The 16,999-nt window shown below is 41.6% G+C and overlaps 1 protein-coding gene across 1 annotated transcript in view; it reads right to left on the bottom strand.

Moving 5' to 3' along the window:
• The window catches only part of DOT1L (DOT1 like histone lysine methyltransferase), a 90,582-nt gene that overhangs the window by 12,946 nt on the left and 60,637 nt on the right, over window positions 1-16,999 (bottom strand). Inside the window, exons 10-20 of the mRNA XM_065422010.1 lie at window positions 16,352-16,420; window positions 14,463-14,569; window positions 13,355-13,396; window positions 11,415-11,498; window positions 10,364-10,598; window positions 9,765-9,878; window positions 7,627-7,718; window positions 4,041-4,142; window positions 2,412-2,549; window positions 1,415-1,540; window positions 63-547 (exon numbers count right to left, since the gene is read on the bottom strand). Coding sequence (XP_065278082.1) covers window positions 63-547; window positions 1,415-1,540; window positions 2,412-2,549; window positions 4,041-4,142; window positions 7,627-7,718; window positions 9,765-9,878; window positions 10,364-10,598; window positions 11,415-11,498; window positions 13,355-13,396; window positions 14,463-14,569; window positions 16,352-16,420 — 1,594 coding nt within the window. The remainder of the gene's footprint in view (window positions 1-62; window positions 548-1,414; window positions 1,541-2,411; window positions 2,550-4,040; window positions 4,143-7,626; window positions 7,719-9,764; window positions 9,879-10,363; window positions 10,599-11,414; window positions 11,499-13,354; window positions 13,397-14,462; window positions 14,570-16,351; window positions 16,421-16,999) is intronic.

Here is a 16,999-nt window from a genome sequence, read left to right as displayed (position 1 = left end):
ACCAGCAACACGCCAAGCATTACCACACCGCATTTCCCAACACAGGAACTGACCACTCTCACCTCTGGTGTATCTCATTAGTTGTTGCTTTTCCATTGACTGCATGGTCCTGATTCAAGTGTCTCCTTAGGGCTATCTTAGCTGGGGAAAACCTGGTGTAATCAGGTAAGGACAAGCTTGCTGTCTTGTCCACCTTCTGTCTGCTGCTGTGGTTTGGGGTGCAAGGAATTATTTCTTGGTCCAGGTGAGAGGTCATGTATTGAGGGGTGTTCTGCTTGGAAGAGGGCCTGCTAAGAGCATTATGGATTTCATAGGGAGTAGCATGGCCATTCATGGACAGTTCAGGGCTCATGCCGTTGATGTGGGGCATAGGAAATTTAGAGCACTCAAGCTCAAGTTGGAATCTGCCGTGATCAGCCTCGGGCTCACGGCTTAAACGGTTTTTATTGCGTAGTTGTACCGACAGAGACTCATCAGGAGGCATATACGATTTCAGCTGCATGAGCTCCTGCTGCCTTTGACTTTTCTCAAGCTCCACAATGCTGATCTTTAAATGAAGAGGAGGACAAAGATTAAAGACTGTACCTAAAAAGTATACCACATTTTGGAGCTTTCCCTTCCAGATGCTTCTCAGAAAAAGTGTCCCCTTTTTTGGTGATAACTCAAAGCAAACCATCTATGATTTAAAAAACAAATTTCAATACACCGCTCTGGATTGGTGAAACAAAGGTACAGGTAGAAAAAAGAAGGTTCAAACAGACTACTAGGGAACATCTTCTAGAGCATGTCAGACAATTTCCAATAGAGAGTCTGTAAAAAGTCAGATTTAAATAAAAATACAGCCTGATTTAACACTATTGGATGGTGGGGGAAGGGGAAAATGACACCCCATCCTAAGAGTGTTCAACCATGTGCCCGATAACACATTTGGACTGGGTTACCACTTCTTATGAGAAGCCAAGAGAACCAACCCCATTGCGAAAAGAAAGGTCCTCTTGGCAAGATGTTTCTATGGGAAGTGATGTCTGACATGAGACACGCACACAGGAGATACAATATAGGAGCAACAGAACGAAATAGAACAAAACCAGTAGGACCTTCCTTTTCACTAGACAAAGCATTTTAAGGACACAGGGAACAGCTGATAAACCAAGCTCAGGTTCAGAAGCCCAGAGCAATACTGGAGGCCAAGCAAACTTCCATTATTTGCCCTTTATATAGCTGAAAGATTATCTGCAGCTTTGTTCTTCCTAGTTTTATCAACCCACCTTCTAATCATTTTGTCATACTACTACCATGGCAGCAGGTTTATGTTCCAATGTCATGTAATGCAAAAAACCAACATGTGTCCTAGCGGGAATACTGGCTGAATACTACTTCGGGCTGGTGGCACTAAATTTGCTCCTGGTTCTACCTGCAATTCCAAACAGTGCTTTTGTTTCTCAGAAATCTGATTCTTCAGTGCCTGCTTTTCCTTCAGTAAGCTCTCCAATGACAGCGTTGACCAATCCAACTTCAGTTCTTCGCATCGTGCTTTAAGCTGCAAGTGCATTAAAGGCTTGGTCAGTGGCATGTTTCACAATTCCGAACTATCAATAGAGCAGGGCAGAATTCCATCCTCCTTTCCACTGAAATTTGAAGGGAAACTTCGATCATACTGAAAACTAGCTCTCAATTCAAGGCAAACATTGCAGCTTTACAGAAAAATTGGTTTCCAATCCCTATTTAAGCAGCTGGAGTTGGGGCTTATAAGGCTAACATTACTCAACATCCCTAAATGCTTCTGCGTACAGTTTCTCCCACCCTAATATTAACTGTGTGAACTGCTGAAAGTGATGGATAGATAAATGATATATGGCTACAGCCAAGCGAGCCCTGGGCAAACTTCTTGGCCACGGTGTTCTATCATCTCAACTTGAAACTGCTATCCCATATGTGCAGAGCCTGTCTGCACAGCTGTGTACTGTGGACGAGGTTGGGGCCACCCAAATCAGCTGTCACGTCAGAAAACTTCTGGATTTAAATTAAGATGTCTGAGAATGGACCACCCATCCCACCCTTTGGATCAAGATTCATTCTTTTGAAATGCATCTTGATTAAGAAGTAAGAGAAAGAAAAGAAAGCAACTGTTCTCAGAAGCCAAAAGGTCTAGGACTAGAGAAAAGCAACAGATAGCATAGGAACCAGACAGTGAGCACAAGAACTGGACACACGAGCTCTTCCCATCACCAGCGTAGCATTCTTTGCATAGACAACATTCTTCTAGGCTCTAGAGGAACTATGGTTTCCGTTCAGTTTTTGTTCTCATTAAGATATAAAAGGGAAAATAGCAGTTCATGACCTGCCTTCTATATATAAATGGCCATCACTTGGCTCACACATTGCTAGTCAGATGGAAGCACGGTACGTACCAGCTGCAAGCTCTGGTTCCTGAGTTCACTGTTATCTTTCTCCAGCTGCTTTGTCTGTTCCTTCAGCTGCTGGTTGTGAGCAGAGATCTCCTTCTGAGCCTGAATCAGGTCATTATATGTCAGAGCTTTAACTCCCAACTACAGGATGAGGGGGAGAAAGGATCGGATTCAAATGGGACTCAGTATTCCAATTTCAGACAGTCTGCACACACATAGTAATAATATTTCACATTTCTATATTGCCTGTGGTTAGGGGACTCACACCACTTTGACAATCATTATTAAAACTTCCCAATGCTTCTGAGAGGCAGTGTATCACCATCGTCATTCCCACTTTACAGATGGGGAAGTGAGGCAGAGGCGCAAGATACCTTGTGTAGTCACAAGCAAGTCACTGGCAAAGCTGGGAACACAAACCAGGAGTTGACCCCTAGTAGAACCATATGATCCCCTGTTTATGCAGTGAAGCAGCATGCTTCTTTGCAGGCCTTTGAACTTTCATTTGACCTATCTGCATTTGTTAAGGTGGTGTGGTACCGGCCAGTTTGTCCCAGTGTACCCTCCCCCATGCTTTTTAGAGCCACTATAGGGAAACAAGAAGCTACTGTGCCTCAGCTTTCCCATCTGTAAAATGGCAACAATGCTGAGCTCTTTTGCGAGACACTGAGCACTACAGATGAAAAGTGCTGGGTAAATACTGCTGGCTGTTATATTATTACTGTGCCACCCAATGTTATTGGTAGTACCAGAGTAGCAAAGACTCCCCAAATGAGGTCAAGGCCTGACAGTACTAGACTAGCCCAAAGAGTTCACAGGCTAAACAGACAAGACTGACAGCAGGTGGAAGAAATATTGGCCCAGAGATCACAAGATTTGCCCGAGGCCTCTCACAGTCTGACTGAACTAGGAACTGATCTCTTGCAGTCCAGCGGCTCAATCACAGGACCGATTCAATGAAGCTCTGAGGCCTGTGCTGAGCAGCGCAGCAAGGACTATGTTGTGCATCAGGGGGATGTAGCCTGGTTTGGGTGAGTGCAAACGAGTTCTCCAGATGTGCAGTTACTGATTAATCCCACCACTGTTATTTATCAGAACGGTAGAGCGCCCTGTCAATCTTTATGCTGCAGGTGAATGAAATCACTGCCTCTGGGGTGACCAGAGATTTGTATTTGATCCCTTTGTTCAATTTCCAAGTGTGTTCTGTTCTCCCCCTTCATAAGCGGAAGTGGGTGGTGCACAGGGGTCATAAATCCACAAATAAAATGGTGTCGTGACATAACACCAACACCAAAGCCTGTGGAGCACCCAGGGGGGCAGGTGTGCACTTTTTGGAGAAAGATTAGGCAGACGTGGCAGGTCTACTCAACTAGGGGAAATGAATGTGCTTTCTGTGCGCTCCTTTGCTACTTAATGGAAAATCAGCCCTGAGGACTGTCACTAACACCCCTTCTGGGATCAAGGTATGGTGGTGGGACTGCTAAGCTACGACTTAAGCAATAGCGATGGACCGGACAGAGAAGGAAATACATTCCATTGTGTAGGTAAGAGCCAAGATGTCAAAGCCAGAGTAACACCTCAAGAATGTCGGATTATTAATTTCCAACAAGGATATTTCTCTGCAAACCATACCTCATCGAGTTTCTGTTGAAAGAGACGTTTTATTTCCTCTTTCTGTGCCTGGCAGTGGGTGAATAACTGTTGTGCTGTCCCCAGCAATTGAGCATTCTTTTCCTGGAAAAGTTGTTAAAAAAAAAAAGAGAGAGAGAGAGAGAGAGAAAAGCAGCAAGTTTATGTCAGCCTCCCACTGGAATGTGTGTGGGAAGGTCCATCTCAACAATTGGCATTTCAGTGATATAGATGCTTACACAGACAAGAGGAATTAGAAACCCTATCGTAAGAGTGAGATCTATTCGCCCATGGCATGGTCTTCCAAGCTAAACAGAGGAAGTCCCATCACCTGAAATATTAAAAACTGTACTGGACAGTTAAGAATGCTCCTGCACTAGAAGAGAAGAGGAACTAGACTTCTTCATAGACCTGTCCCATCTCTAACTTCTGCAGTTCTATATTTGCTAGAGTTTAACATTGTTTTAAAATATGGTTTCACCCACAGAGTACACAGATATTTATTTATAGGCTTTTTTGTAGTATTCATCAGGATAATCTCTCAGCAACTCAAGTGCCAACCACATTTTATACATGAGAAACTGAAGCACAAAGAGATTAAGTGACTCATCAAGGACACACACTAAGTCTGTGGCTGAGCTGGGAATAGAACTTGGGGGATCTGTGTTCTAACAGAACATTCTTCTTCCAAGAATTTCAGTAAACGAAAGTATGTCAGGGAAAAATCAGAAATATGTTAAGTCACCTCCTAGAGGAGCCCCTCTCAATGTTTAATATAGAATTCCTTACACTACCTGCTCTCCCTTTGATTTCTAGGTCAATTCATGCATAGAACATTCACCAGACCACCACTAGGACTCCTTACTCCCACACTCCCTATACCTGTAAAGGACAGGAATACAACTGGGCAAAGAGGTTCAAATTTCTATGAAATACAAGAGTGTGGAAGGGAAAAGAAGCCACAAATTTCTGATTCTTCCCCATTTATCTCCCAGCTCTAGAGGAGATTTCTGCAGAAGCAAAGTATTCACTACCAAGGATTGAAGAAAGGAAAAAGAAGGGGTCTTGCACTCATGAGCTATCCATCTGGTTAAGGAGCAGTGTTCTACACATGGGGAAAAAATACAGGAGTATTACATTCGATCACAATCAAAACCCTCCTTTGTCACCTACTCCAAGGATTTTGGGAAGGGAGAATGCACAATCACCATGGCACTAAACCCATTGCTTAGGTGAGGCTGTGAAATCATCTGTGCTATGAACACCCAGCATTTCATTAAGTGTTACAGCCAGTACAGTAGCCGCTAGCTCCATCTAAGGGTACATTAGTATACTAGCACTTCCGAAGCTTTATTAAAAACAGTTACATTTTTAAAAAGGTTTTCATAAGAAGAGACAAAGTCAGAGGCAGTATTCTAACCAGTACATACCACAGAACAAGTTATTTAGCCAGAGCAGTTCTGAATTCAGGTTTCACAATTCTTAACTAGTGATTCTCTCAGTGCCCAGTGCTACACTCCATGAAGAGATTTTGTCTTACAAATAGAGTTTCACATTTCGGTTTCCCCAAGGGAGCAAAAGGTGTCAGATACCATCACCAACTTGCCCTCCTCCATACAGTCTGAAATCACAACTCCAGTATACAGCACAATAGGCTGTGCAAGCGGACAGAATTAACTTTATGCTGCCCATTTTCCTGACACCAAGCATATGAACAGAAGGATTTTTTTGTCCTCTGTTTCTTAGGGGACCATAAGCCGAAGCGGTAGGGGACTGTCAAACATCACTGACAATGGCTCAAAGCACTTCTTGCACAGTGAATGCAGCAAGCGGCATTTGGCCATTCTCAGCAAAGGGATAACACCAGCCTTCCCATATGGAGAACAGTGCAAATTCTATAACGTCGGTGAAACTTTATGCTATTACCCTGGATTGTGCATCTCATAAAACCCACCACCACATCCTAGGAATAATCCAGCAGCATTCTTCTCTGAGACTGCCAGAGGCCTAGAAATGGAAGACCCAAGGTGTTGAGGGTTAGAATTTTACTGTGTAGGCAGAGTTGTGTAGAGGAACCATTATTCTGGCTCCGTCCTCGTAGTCCCTGTTTACAAGGGCATTAATTAATTCCCTAACGGGCAAAACCAGGAAAGAAAAGATATTTGGTTAGTGAACTTGTCCTCCCCCTGCTGGACAGAGAGCTCCACTGCAGCAGAATACTGCAAGGAGAGCTGGAAGACATTTTTTTCCTCAGCAAGTGTTTACTAATTTTACCCAAAAATGCATTTTTTTCAGGCACGGAAACTATTTGCAAATTCAGCAAACAGTTTTAGCCAAAAAAACCTGAAAAGTTTCAGAAATGTCAATTGGATTCAACATTTGGTTTGAATCAACCCAAGCAAAAGTTTCCATTTTTCATTTTGTTGAGGGGGAAAAAAAACAGGAAAAAAAAAATCAGTTTTGGTTCAAAACAAACAAAGGGTGTTTTTTTTTGGTTCAGCTACTGCACCAAATACTTATTTGCTCAGCTGTAACTGGAAGCTCATGCATAACAACTTTTTACAACCATCACGCTTTCCATTAGGCTCTCAAGCACCTTACAAACATCTCTCTAGGTTTTTATAACATGCCCTAACACCTATTCAGGGACTTATGGCTATGTTATCCAACCTGCTGTGTGACTGTTGGCTATTCCTTTACTTTTTGTTTTAGTTCTTCCATTTATTATAAGGTGAACAAACCAACTTCTTGATGTTAAATTGGTTTGAGGGTTATAGTCTAGGGTTCATTCCAATTCCTGGTTTCTGCACATACTACTGTAGTAGGCATTTTGACTCTGTGGGATTAGCTTTCAATGGACACTTTATTCCACAAAACCAGAATAAGGGCTATTTTATATTCTCTAGCACAATTTTATTGTCCCATATGACCCATCTGCGATCTCAGAATAGCACTTACTGAGCCACAATTACCTGACAGAGATTGTAACCAGTTTGGAAAAGACCATCTCATGTAACTTTTGGTCACCTCCTCTCCTGAAGCTCATCAAGGAAAGAGCGGACGTTGAAACAGTGGCGCTTTAAAGTGTGACACTGCTTTCTCTTGAAAGTTCATGTTTCTAAGTGCTGTCTGCTATTGTTTAGTGTTGGGAGAACCCTCATTTTCACTTGTACAGGTGATCCCATATTCAGGCAAATAGCTCAACCATATTTAACAGAGTTTAATTAAAAGGAATTTAACAATGAATTAAAACTGGACAATCCTGTGAAAAAGTGAACATTAACCCCATTTTACAGGGGAAACAGGGACAGAAAGGCAAAGAAACTTCATCAAGGTCACACAGTAAATTAGTGGCACGGCTGAGAATAGAAAACAGGACTCACAGTCCTGTGCCTTAACCAAAAAGGCATCATCTCTCTTAAGCAGGGCCCTTTAACTCTATCACGGGCTACAGTGGAATTAGGTAAATACAGATCCGGAATTCTGGGTCTCTGTGGCATTTTCTCAGATATCCATGGAAGAGGATGCAGAGGCTGTACACATATAGCTAGAAATTGTCAGGAGACCAATTTTAAAAAAAGACACTCACCTTTTCCTGCTCCAGTAACTGTTGCAGGTTTGCTTTGTACTGAGGAGTTTTCATGTACGCCATGAACTGCATGTATTGGATCTTAAAAGAGTCTGTAACACAAATGCGTGGATGACAACTTTATTTGGCGGAAGGGGAGAAAAACAATTTAAGACTCATATTTTGGACCACAGTTTCTCCCTGCTGCCTTTTGCACGGGTTAACATGTACACTGACGCTCTAGAGCTCACTTTGGTGAATGCTGAAAGCTCCTAGTTACAATGCAGGCTGAGCTCAATTATTTTAAATACAATATTTTTGCACCATCTTTTGCTCTAGGAATGGTTATTCCAGTAATGTGCTTTCCTTTGCAGGAAAAATAATGTTTTAAGAAAACTAACCTGGAACTTTCTCCAGTAGCATATTACTTAGAGTCTTAGCTGGTCTGTGCGTCATCTATTAACCACATAGATTAGCTCCCTCGTTATAACATTTCTAAGAGCACATTTTCAGGAAGCAGACAGGAAGCTGATGGACCCTAATGATGTGTGTGTTGAAAAAGGAGTTTCTTAATGGACTTTAATGCAAGCAGGAGCAATAAAACAGGCAACCCATTATAATCATGATAGAAATGCACTCAGAGTGCTCCAACATCCTTGCAGTCTCCCAGCCTGGGGTCATTCTACTCCTTCTCCCTCACAGCTAAATAGCTAAATAGCTGATAAACTCTACTTGTTCTTTACAATACCCCAAAATTCTCCCTCTTCCTCTCCATCCTCACTGCCAAAACCTTGGTCCATGCTCTGGGCATGTCTTCCCTTGATTAATTGTAATCTCCCTAATCACAATGCACCCCTCAAGTCTATCCATCAAGCCACGGCTAAAGTCATCTCTGTCACCAATTCCCTCCCACCACGACAGTACATTCCTTGATCTCTTCACTGACTTCCAATTTCTTCCTAACCTTCAAGGCACTGTCTCTTACACAGAACTCACCCCTTGTTGCTTCCTATACTTTACCATTTTAACTCATTTTACTGCTCTCCGGGTCTCCTCCTAGAAAGAACGCCACATCTTTTCCTCACACCATCTTTTACCTCTGGAACAGACTCCCTGACCATTATAGCCTCACTGTCCTCCAAAACCCTGAGAGCATCTGATTTTGTTTTTCTACTTTGCTTTCTGGTTCTGGGAAAACACAGTTCTGCCCCTCCATATTCCTTATTCATTAAGTTAAAGCACCGTCTTATTTTAAACTAATGCAGAGTCGTTTCTGGACGAGCAGTGTCTGTCTGGGAAAGTAGTACGGCTTCCTGCTGAACCCAGGCTCCTTTTCTCTCATGCCACATGAGAGCTGAAACCCAGCCAAATGCAGTAAATGTAGACCAAAGCTTCAACTTTAGCAACATGGCAATGGTGGAGGCTGGAAGAGAGCTGGCAGGTGCTCCCTTCCCTTCTGCAGTGTTATGTATGCAAGACAAAGACTCACTGTGGAAACCTCTCCTTAGTTATCAGAGGTTTAGCATCTTCAGTGTAAAGGTTCTTGTAACAAGCAACATAGTTGCCAACATGGTCTAAATTTTTAAAATGACATTTTATTGACTTGTGTTTTAGTGCTAGTGAAATACCCCATTTAAAAAAGCAATGGAGACTAAAGCGGATTTATCCACAAGATACATACAGCCTGCACCACCTTTGCCCATGCCCCAATGGACCTCATCATTATTCTGAAGGGACTATCCCTAAGAGCAAAATGGTCTCGCCATGGCACATTCAGTCCTCTGCTGGAATTGCCAACAAAGGGGATATTAGGCCATTTGTTATGTAGGATACAAAATAAGACACCCCCCCCACACACACACACACACCAGTTTCACAAAGGCCAAACAGCTGTCAGAGTACTGATTTTAGGGGACCTCAGGTGAAATGCTCCATATCCCATTACCAATCCAGTTCCAGCTGCCAATATTTTGCGCTTCATTGTTTTGTATTAAAATATACCTTCCTTCCCCCCAAATTAAAGCTTTAGTGTTTCAGTTTGCCTTGAATCTTTACATCACAACCATGTGATACATCACAACCACCACCCAGACAGCAAACGGTGATCAACCCATTATTTACTCCTTTCATTCTCTACGCATCAGGAGGGGAGCTCTTACCTAGCAGCTTCTGTAGTGCAGGTGGGGTAGGAGTCACCAACAGTTGGTTAGATGAATGCCGTTGCACTTTAGGAGGTAGTTGGTAATATGGACTATGAGGTGACTTGTATGCATCTAGAGGAGAAAGTAATGCAGACCACATTTTAAATAATGGAACATAGCAAATGAGGAAGATGCCCTTGGCCATCAGGGAATATGTTTTTTACAGCACAGGACCCAGTAACTTGGCTAAGTCCCTCTCATGCAACCGATCAGCTTTTGAAATACACTCAGGATTTGTGCCCAACACATCAGTGAAGGCAAACTCTGCCAACCCCACTGTTCTGCTGCCCCCCCTTCTGGAGAAGTCTGAATTAACATTAGCAGCCAGCTGTCTGAGTGTCAATCATCCCAGCTGGAAAGCAGGTGATACAATCACACAATGCAATAGGAAACAGGGAGAGGAGGTATGCGAAACAGAGAAAGATTTAGAAGTCTGTGGTCTCCAAATAAAGAGCTCTGAGCATTCACTCTTAAGAGTAAAAACTTTCCTGGACACTAATTGAGACTCATATGGAAAAAGGCTCTTCCGCTGACAACCGCTGAGTTCCTCAGCTTACCCTGAGGAGAGGATGAGGGTGTCTGTGACACAGTTTGAGCATGCAGAAGCTCTAGTGCAGTTTGGTTCTTCTTGGTCTTGCGCTCTGTATTTGCAGTGTTCATTTTCTTGGGACGCCCTCGCTTCCGCCCTGCCATTTTCCTTCCTTTCTTACTCAGCTTTTTCTTGCGTGCTTTGGAGGGAGATGTCTTTTTAACTGCATTTGTCCCAACTTTTTCTTCTTCAGCACCAGAATCCTAAAGAAATTTTAAAGAGAAAAAGCTTTCTAATATTTAGCGGTTTACATTTGCAGAATCTCAGTTAATCTTTACCACACCCTTTTGAAATAAGCAAGTATCAACCCCATTTTACAGAAAGAAAACCGAGGCACGCAACGATTAAGTAATTTGCCTAAGGCTACAAAGAGTTAGTGGTCAGATCTGGGATTAGAATTGTCCCTGGCACCTAGTATGCTACGCTCAATCTACTATTCTGCCTCTCCTCTGAAGCTAGCCATTACAGAGCAGGGTTTCCCAAACTGATCCATGCAAAACTTGCTGCTCACGGGGAGCCTTATTTCAAGCTACTAAACTGCATTGAAATAAAAGCTGAAGTCACATTCAAAATTTTCCTCCTATTACTTTTCCATGTGAGCAATTGCTGCTTTTATAACAGGGATGTTAGGCAATTGTGAATAGGAAGGGAGGTAGCTGGTGCATTTATGGCTGGGAAAGCATGTGGTCCACATACCAAACTATTAAAAATGTGGCATGGCCCTTGAAAATGTTTAAGAACCCCTACTCAAGAGTCAGGGCATGTCAACATGGTGAATGAGACCAGAAAATCTACTCTGGAATAAACTATTCCAGAAGAGCTCACAAACAGCACTAATTATTCTGGAATAAAGTGACTTTTATTGCTGAACAGTGTATCCAAGCAGAGAGCTCTTCTGGAACAGATTTTCAGATCAAACTCCTTATGTAGACAAGCTTTTATTGTTGGTGCAGCCCGCAAGCTTGCACGATAATAAAGAGAGAACATGTTTTTGTGTAAATATTCAAGAGGGAGTTGACCTTGTTTTCTCGCACCTTCGTTGGAGTAGTTGTGTTGCTCTTGTTTTCTCTTTGCTGACGACGTCTAGCTGCCTCTTGTTCCTCCTAAAGGCAATTTAAACGAGGGCATTAAAAAACATCCACAAATAAGCCCAAAAGATAGTTGCTATAGTCTTCCTTTTGAAGTACAGACTCCAATCTTGCCAAGCTAGTTCCTCTGGGATAGCCAAGGATAATCACTCTGACTAGTCCTTATATGTTAATAAATGACAGAACATCTTTTCTTAGTAGGCAGGAAGCAGGGCCGGCTCCAGGCACCAGCTTATCAAGCAGGTGCTTGGGGTGGCCACTCCGGAGGGGGAGCGGCACGTCCAGCTATTCGGCGGCAATTTGGCGGAGGGTCCCTCACTCCCGCTCGGAGTGAAGGACCTCCCGCCGAAGTGCCGCAGATTGCGATCGCAGCTTTTTTTTTGGGGGGGGGGGGGGGGGGGGGCGCCTGCTTGGAGCGGCAAAAACCCTGGAGCCGGCCCTGGCAGGAAGACACTGACTTACCCTGTTCCAGACAATAGCAGGTGGAAAAGGAAGACAACCTGAATTAGCTTTATGAGCTACACTATATTCCCATGGCAGTCTCCTAAACAGCATCTATGCAGATAAGCAACCACAAGGGAGGGAGAGAGGGCCACCCGCTTTCCACCCTAATGAGTAGGTCTTTGTACTTTTAAAAAAAGCCTCTGTTAAACCATCAGTGGCCTTATCTATAACCAACATTTCATGTATTGTTGCATCACTGCAGCATCTTTAAGGGCCTTACCATATCGAGTCATGAATCAACTCTTTGAAAGAGCCTAATTAAATCCTAGCCAAGTCTGTAGATAAGACAGTCAAGATGAAAAGCAGCTGAAAAAGTCCTGCCTAGCCACTAAGGACATGAAACTCCACAGAGCTCCACAAACACACTTCCTTGTACTCTCCAGATGAGGTTTAATGCGTTGATAATTCTACCAGCTATAATATCTTTAGGAACTAAGTCAAAGTCAGTCAGGTTGGATTATGGTAAACTCAAACTCTCTCACAGTAATTAAATATCTTCATCGTTAGCAGGCAGGAAACTGCCAAAAAATAGTTTATGTGATTAGTTCACAAATATTTGAAGACAAAATTTGGTGGGTTTTCTCCATGCTTAGTGTCAAAATCTCTCTCACAAATTTGAAATCAACAGTCCAAAACCCACAAACCTAACAGCTACCATTAACTCCAATCTCAAATGCCATTAAAGGTCAGGTTTGGAGGACAATGACTGAACCCTAAAGCTTGACATTAAGAGGCTCCACAAATGCAAGATGTTTTCTAGATTGATGCAAGAAAAGTCTAGCCATTTGTCATGTGTAGTTTACACCTAAGCCATCAACTTTCACCACTATTTAATATGTCCCATTTAGTGAGACACAATGTCTCAAAACCTCTGAGTTTTGAATGCCAGGCACTGCAGTACAGCACAGTGATCAATGACAGAGGTTACATTTCCAAGTGAATGGTAGGTCCAAAAGTAATAGGTTGAGAGTGAGAGGGCCCTTCTTCAAAAACTCCCTAACTGACGAGACTCAGCATTGAGACAGGAGAATTAAGCCATCATTACATTCTTAAAATCTGGCCTGTTAATGTTATTAACATTTAATACTACTTTAAATACAATGCAAGAGGAAAACTGCAAGGACTCTAGGCTTCCCTGATAAATTTTTAAGAATTATTATTTTATTTGGATGTGCTGTCAAAGCACCACTGCAGTTACGAATTACTTCATTCCAATGTGATTAATTATCTACAGATATTGTCTCTTGATGAGCTTGAAACATATTTCCCCATCTGCCTCTGATGTCTTTATAAATAACGCTTAAAATGATCATACTGGATGTTTCATTACTCTGAATACATTATAAAAAAAATTAAACATAACTTACCCTGAGTTTTGGATTTTTGAGACTAGAAAAATAGTTTTCAAGCTGAAAAGGGAAAGATAAGATAGTCATTATACATATCAGAATACACTGATGCATAACACACTGATTTCTAACAGGAGTACAAAACTGCAGATGTTCTGACAATTTTCCCCTTTGATAAGCTACATCAAGAAGCTATTTCCATTTCATTCTTTCTGGAAAGAAGCAAACATGTGGTGTAGTGGGACACAGTCCAAGCCTCAACATGGTTTATCATCTTCAATGCAGCACATCCTTATTATAAAGCTTTGTGTTATATATCTCTAGTCACCAGAAGGTTATTTTCAATAGGAGGCAAATCTACTCTAGTACTGAACTAAAATAAAACATTTATCTCCGTTCTAACATACACATCTATAACACAGGCAAACTAGAGCAGATTTACAAAACAAGGTTGTACAAGCATGTAACCAAAATTCAGATCATGAAGGTGAAGTGTTTCTCCACAATATAAGAGTTACATTTCTATGGCCTTTGTTTATGAAGCAAAAAAATAAAGATGAATGCACAGACACATTTAAGATGCCTAGGCTAATGCTAGAGCAACTCAAAGTTTAATTCAGATTGAGAATTATTATCAAGTATCCTGATGCCCTAGCATGAGATGCTTCACACATTTATTATACAGCACACTTTGAATTTTTTTTTAAATTTCCTCTAGAGTCTTTACTCAGAATGAAATAGCTATTATATAGGAAAAGCACCAGCAGAGTCCGTGAATTATAATGCTAGAGGAATTTACATTTCTTCATATGTAAGTGTATTTTGACTGGTTTATTTACATACAGACAACCACAGAGCTACACAGAATTGCATCCTTTGAGAAGCCTGCTGCACTGAAGGAATCAAAAGCTAACTATAACAAAGTTGAAGTGGAATTTGGATATGTGTATGCATGCTAAGAGACTAAGCTGTGTGAATAAACTGTCCCCCACCTCCAAGAGCCATAATGCACATCCCTAAATGCAAAAGGAAGATAAGGAAGAACCCCAAGAATTCCAGAGTGTGAGACTAACACGATGCTTCCAAGGGAAAAATGAAAGTTTCACTGGCCTATGTTTATACTCACTATGGTGCGATCAATAGTATGCAGGTAGTAAGAAACTGGTTTCCCGGTCCATGAAACCGACCCTTTCAGTGGGGATAACTCCACCACTCTCATTATAGTGCCAATATCTGAAGGAAAAAAGGCCATTTAGGAATTCAAGGTGAACCCCATTTCCCACTCACATTTATCAAAAGTAAAAGTGACCCAGCAGTTTCAGAACTGTGTTTTAACATAGCAAAGGTAGCCTTAGCATACTGAATGCAGTCTACCCAGCCAAGCCAGTCCACGCAGGAACTCTGATCAGGTGCTCCGTAGATTTAACAACCCCCACCCCCAAATTTCAAAGTGATCTATGTGGAATACACACACCCAGCCCTAATGCCCAGTGAGTAAAGCCTTTCCTAAAGAGGATATATTCAGTCATATTACATGGTGCTAATTAACTGCTCAGCTAGACCTGGAAACACTGTGGTCTAATTTATATATTTTAAGTAATTCTGTACTTTTTCCACATATCACTCTTGAGTTTAGGTAAAAATCTGTGATATGCAAAATGCATATATAGGATATAAAGTGTATTGTTTTTATTCTTCTTGCAGATACTCAAGCATTCTGGAGTAAAAGTAGCTACATTGGGCTTTCAATCTGACAATGAGCCCAGCTATGCTTCCAAAATAACTTGTTCCAGGAACCCACTGACAATACAGCTACAACAGTATAGACAGGGCTTTAATTTTGTTGGAAAGGGGTCACATATCCAGGCTAAAGCTTTGACTGTAACCAAGGCCTTAAGCCTAGCTACAGAATACTGCTGGATCCCATCTACATAAATTGTACCCACCAAATGCCTGCGTGAATGGCATGACTGTGTCGGAGAGATTACAGATACTTATTTCTGCTGAAAGACACTGATCCAACAGAGTCTGAATGTATATGAACATTATATACGGACAAATCTGAGGTTTAGGATACAGACAGTATGATCACTAGTTTAACCAAACTTTTTAAAACAGTTTTTGGTCTGTCACAAAGTCTCCCCTCTCTCCATACCCCATTTAATGATTTTTCCCCCTCCAGAAGAGGAATTAAGAATGTCCCAAAGAAGCTGGATTACAAAGAGCTTTAAAAGAAGGTAATATTATTGTCACCAATGCAGTTTTATTAACTAAGCATTTAACAGGACAGATTTTAAAAGCAAAGCAATAACAGGAGGCAGACTGTGCCAGCTGTGTCACATCAGGGCAAAAACTGGTGAATAAAAATGTTTTGGGGAAATCTGGTCAGATGAATGCATGAAGGACCACAGAGCAAGAGAATGCACTTTCCTGTTATGTTGCGGAAATGCAGATTTTGGTGCCATGAGTTCTAAGTAGACAGCATTTCCCTAAAAGCTACCATTTTTTAAAAAAGCCATTAAGATTGGAATGAGGCCCAGGCTTCGAACACTTGCAGGCATATTTATTTGATATTATATTTCCCATGTAAATTAGTAATTGGATGAGATTAGGTCCTGTAATTGAATTTCCACACTTTCTCTCTGTACCCAATATTTGAAGGTCATTTCCTCTGAGGCCTTCTCATCTGAATTCCTATAGCAGTTTGTTTTTAGGGAAAGTAAACTCCTTTGCAGAAGGTTTGTGAGAGGGAGCCATTTTGGTCAGCATGCAGCAGGTTGGATAAGATTAAGTGCTGATGACAAACTTTAGCTTTTAATATGCACGGTCTCATCAATACTTCGAGAGCTGTGACATGTCTCTCTGATATTTGGAAGGCGCCTGTCAACTTGGTGTTTAACTTTAACATACAATAGTAGCTTTCTACTGAGCTTTTCCCCTTTAAAAAAAAAAAAAAAAAGTTATATATTGACCACCATACAGTCACATTTAAGCAAACAGAAAAGCCAATCTTACCACTCAAGTTTCGACTGTTTATTCTAAAGTTTAGAGGTGCAAAAGGCTTTGAGGACACGATTCTGCCACCTGGGAAAAAAGATGTAAGTGATCCAGTTACCACTACTCTTTGACAAAAACCCTTTGGAGAAAGTAGGGGCTATATATTGCTTTATATTTAGTACCAGAATAGCAACCATGAGCAATTGCACTAACACCACTGAGTCACTTTAAAAAAGCTTGGGGTTTTTGTTTTTGGTAAAGATATATAAAAAAAAAAACACTGACAACATCCAGGCTATTCAAATAAGGGTACCACCAGGTAGCCCTTAGATAGGGCTTTCCATGTACACATCTCAAAACATTCTAAAAAGTATAATTATCCCCATTTTACAGTGGGGAAAATATAGGCACAGAGGCTGTGACCCAGGAACCTGTTACTGGCAAGTGGCACGCAGGGGGTGCAGAGTGGTTAAAGGAATCTCCTGAGTGTGATATTTACATTCTAGCTTACTAAAAGAGTGTCATCTAAGGTCTCACATAAAAGCTGATGTCACACTGATCAGCAACATCATTGCAAACCCCAAGCACGCATATTATGCAAGGAGTCACGTGTATATACACTGAAAATTATGTTCTTAAATTCTGTGTCTAGGGGCTAATCACCAC

This window comes from Emys orbicularis, chromosome 24 (genome assembly GCF_028017835.1).
Source record: "Emys orbicularis isolate rEmyOrb1 chromosome 24, rEmyOrb1.hap1, whole genome shotgun sequence".
NCBI lineage: Eukaryota > Metazoa > Chordata > Testudines > Emydidae > Emys > Emys orbicularis.
This window is presented reverse-complemented; position numbering and strand designations above follow the sequence as displayed.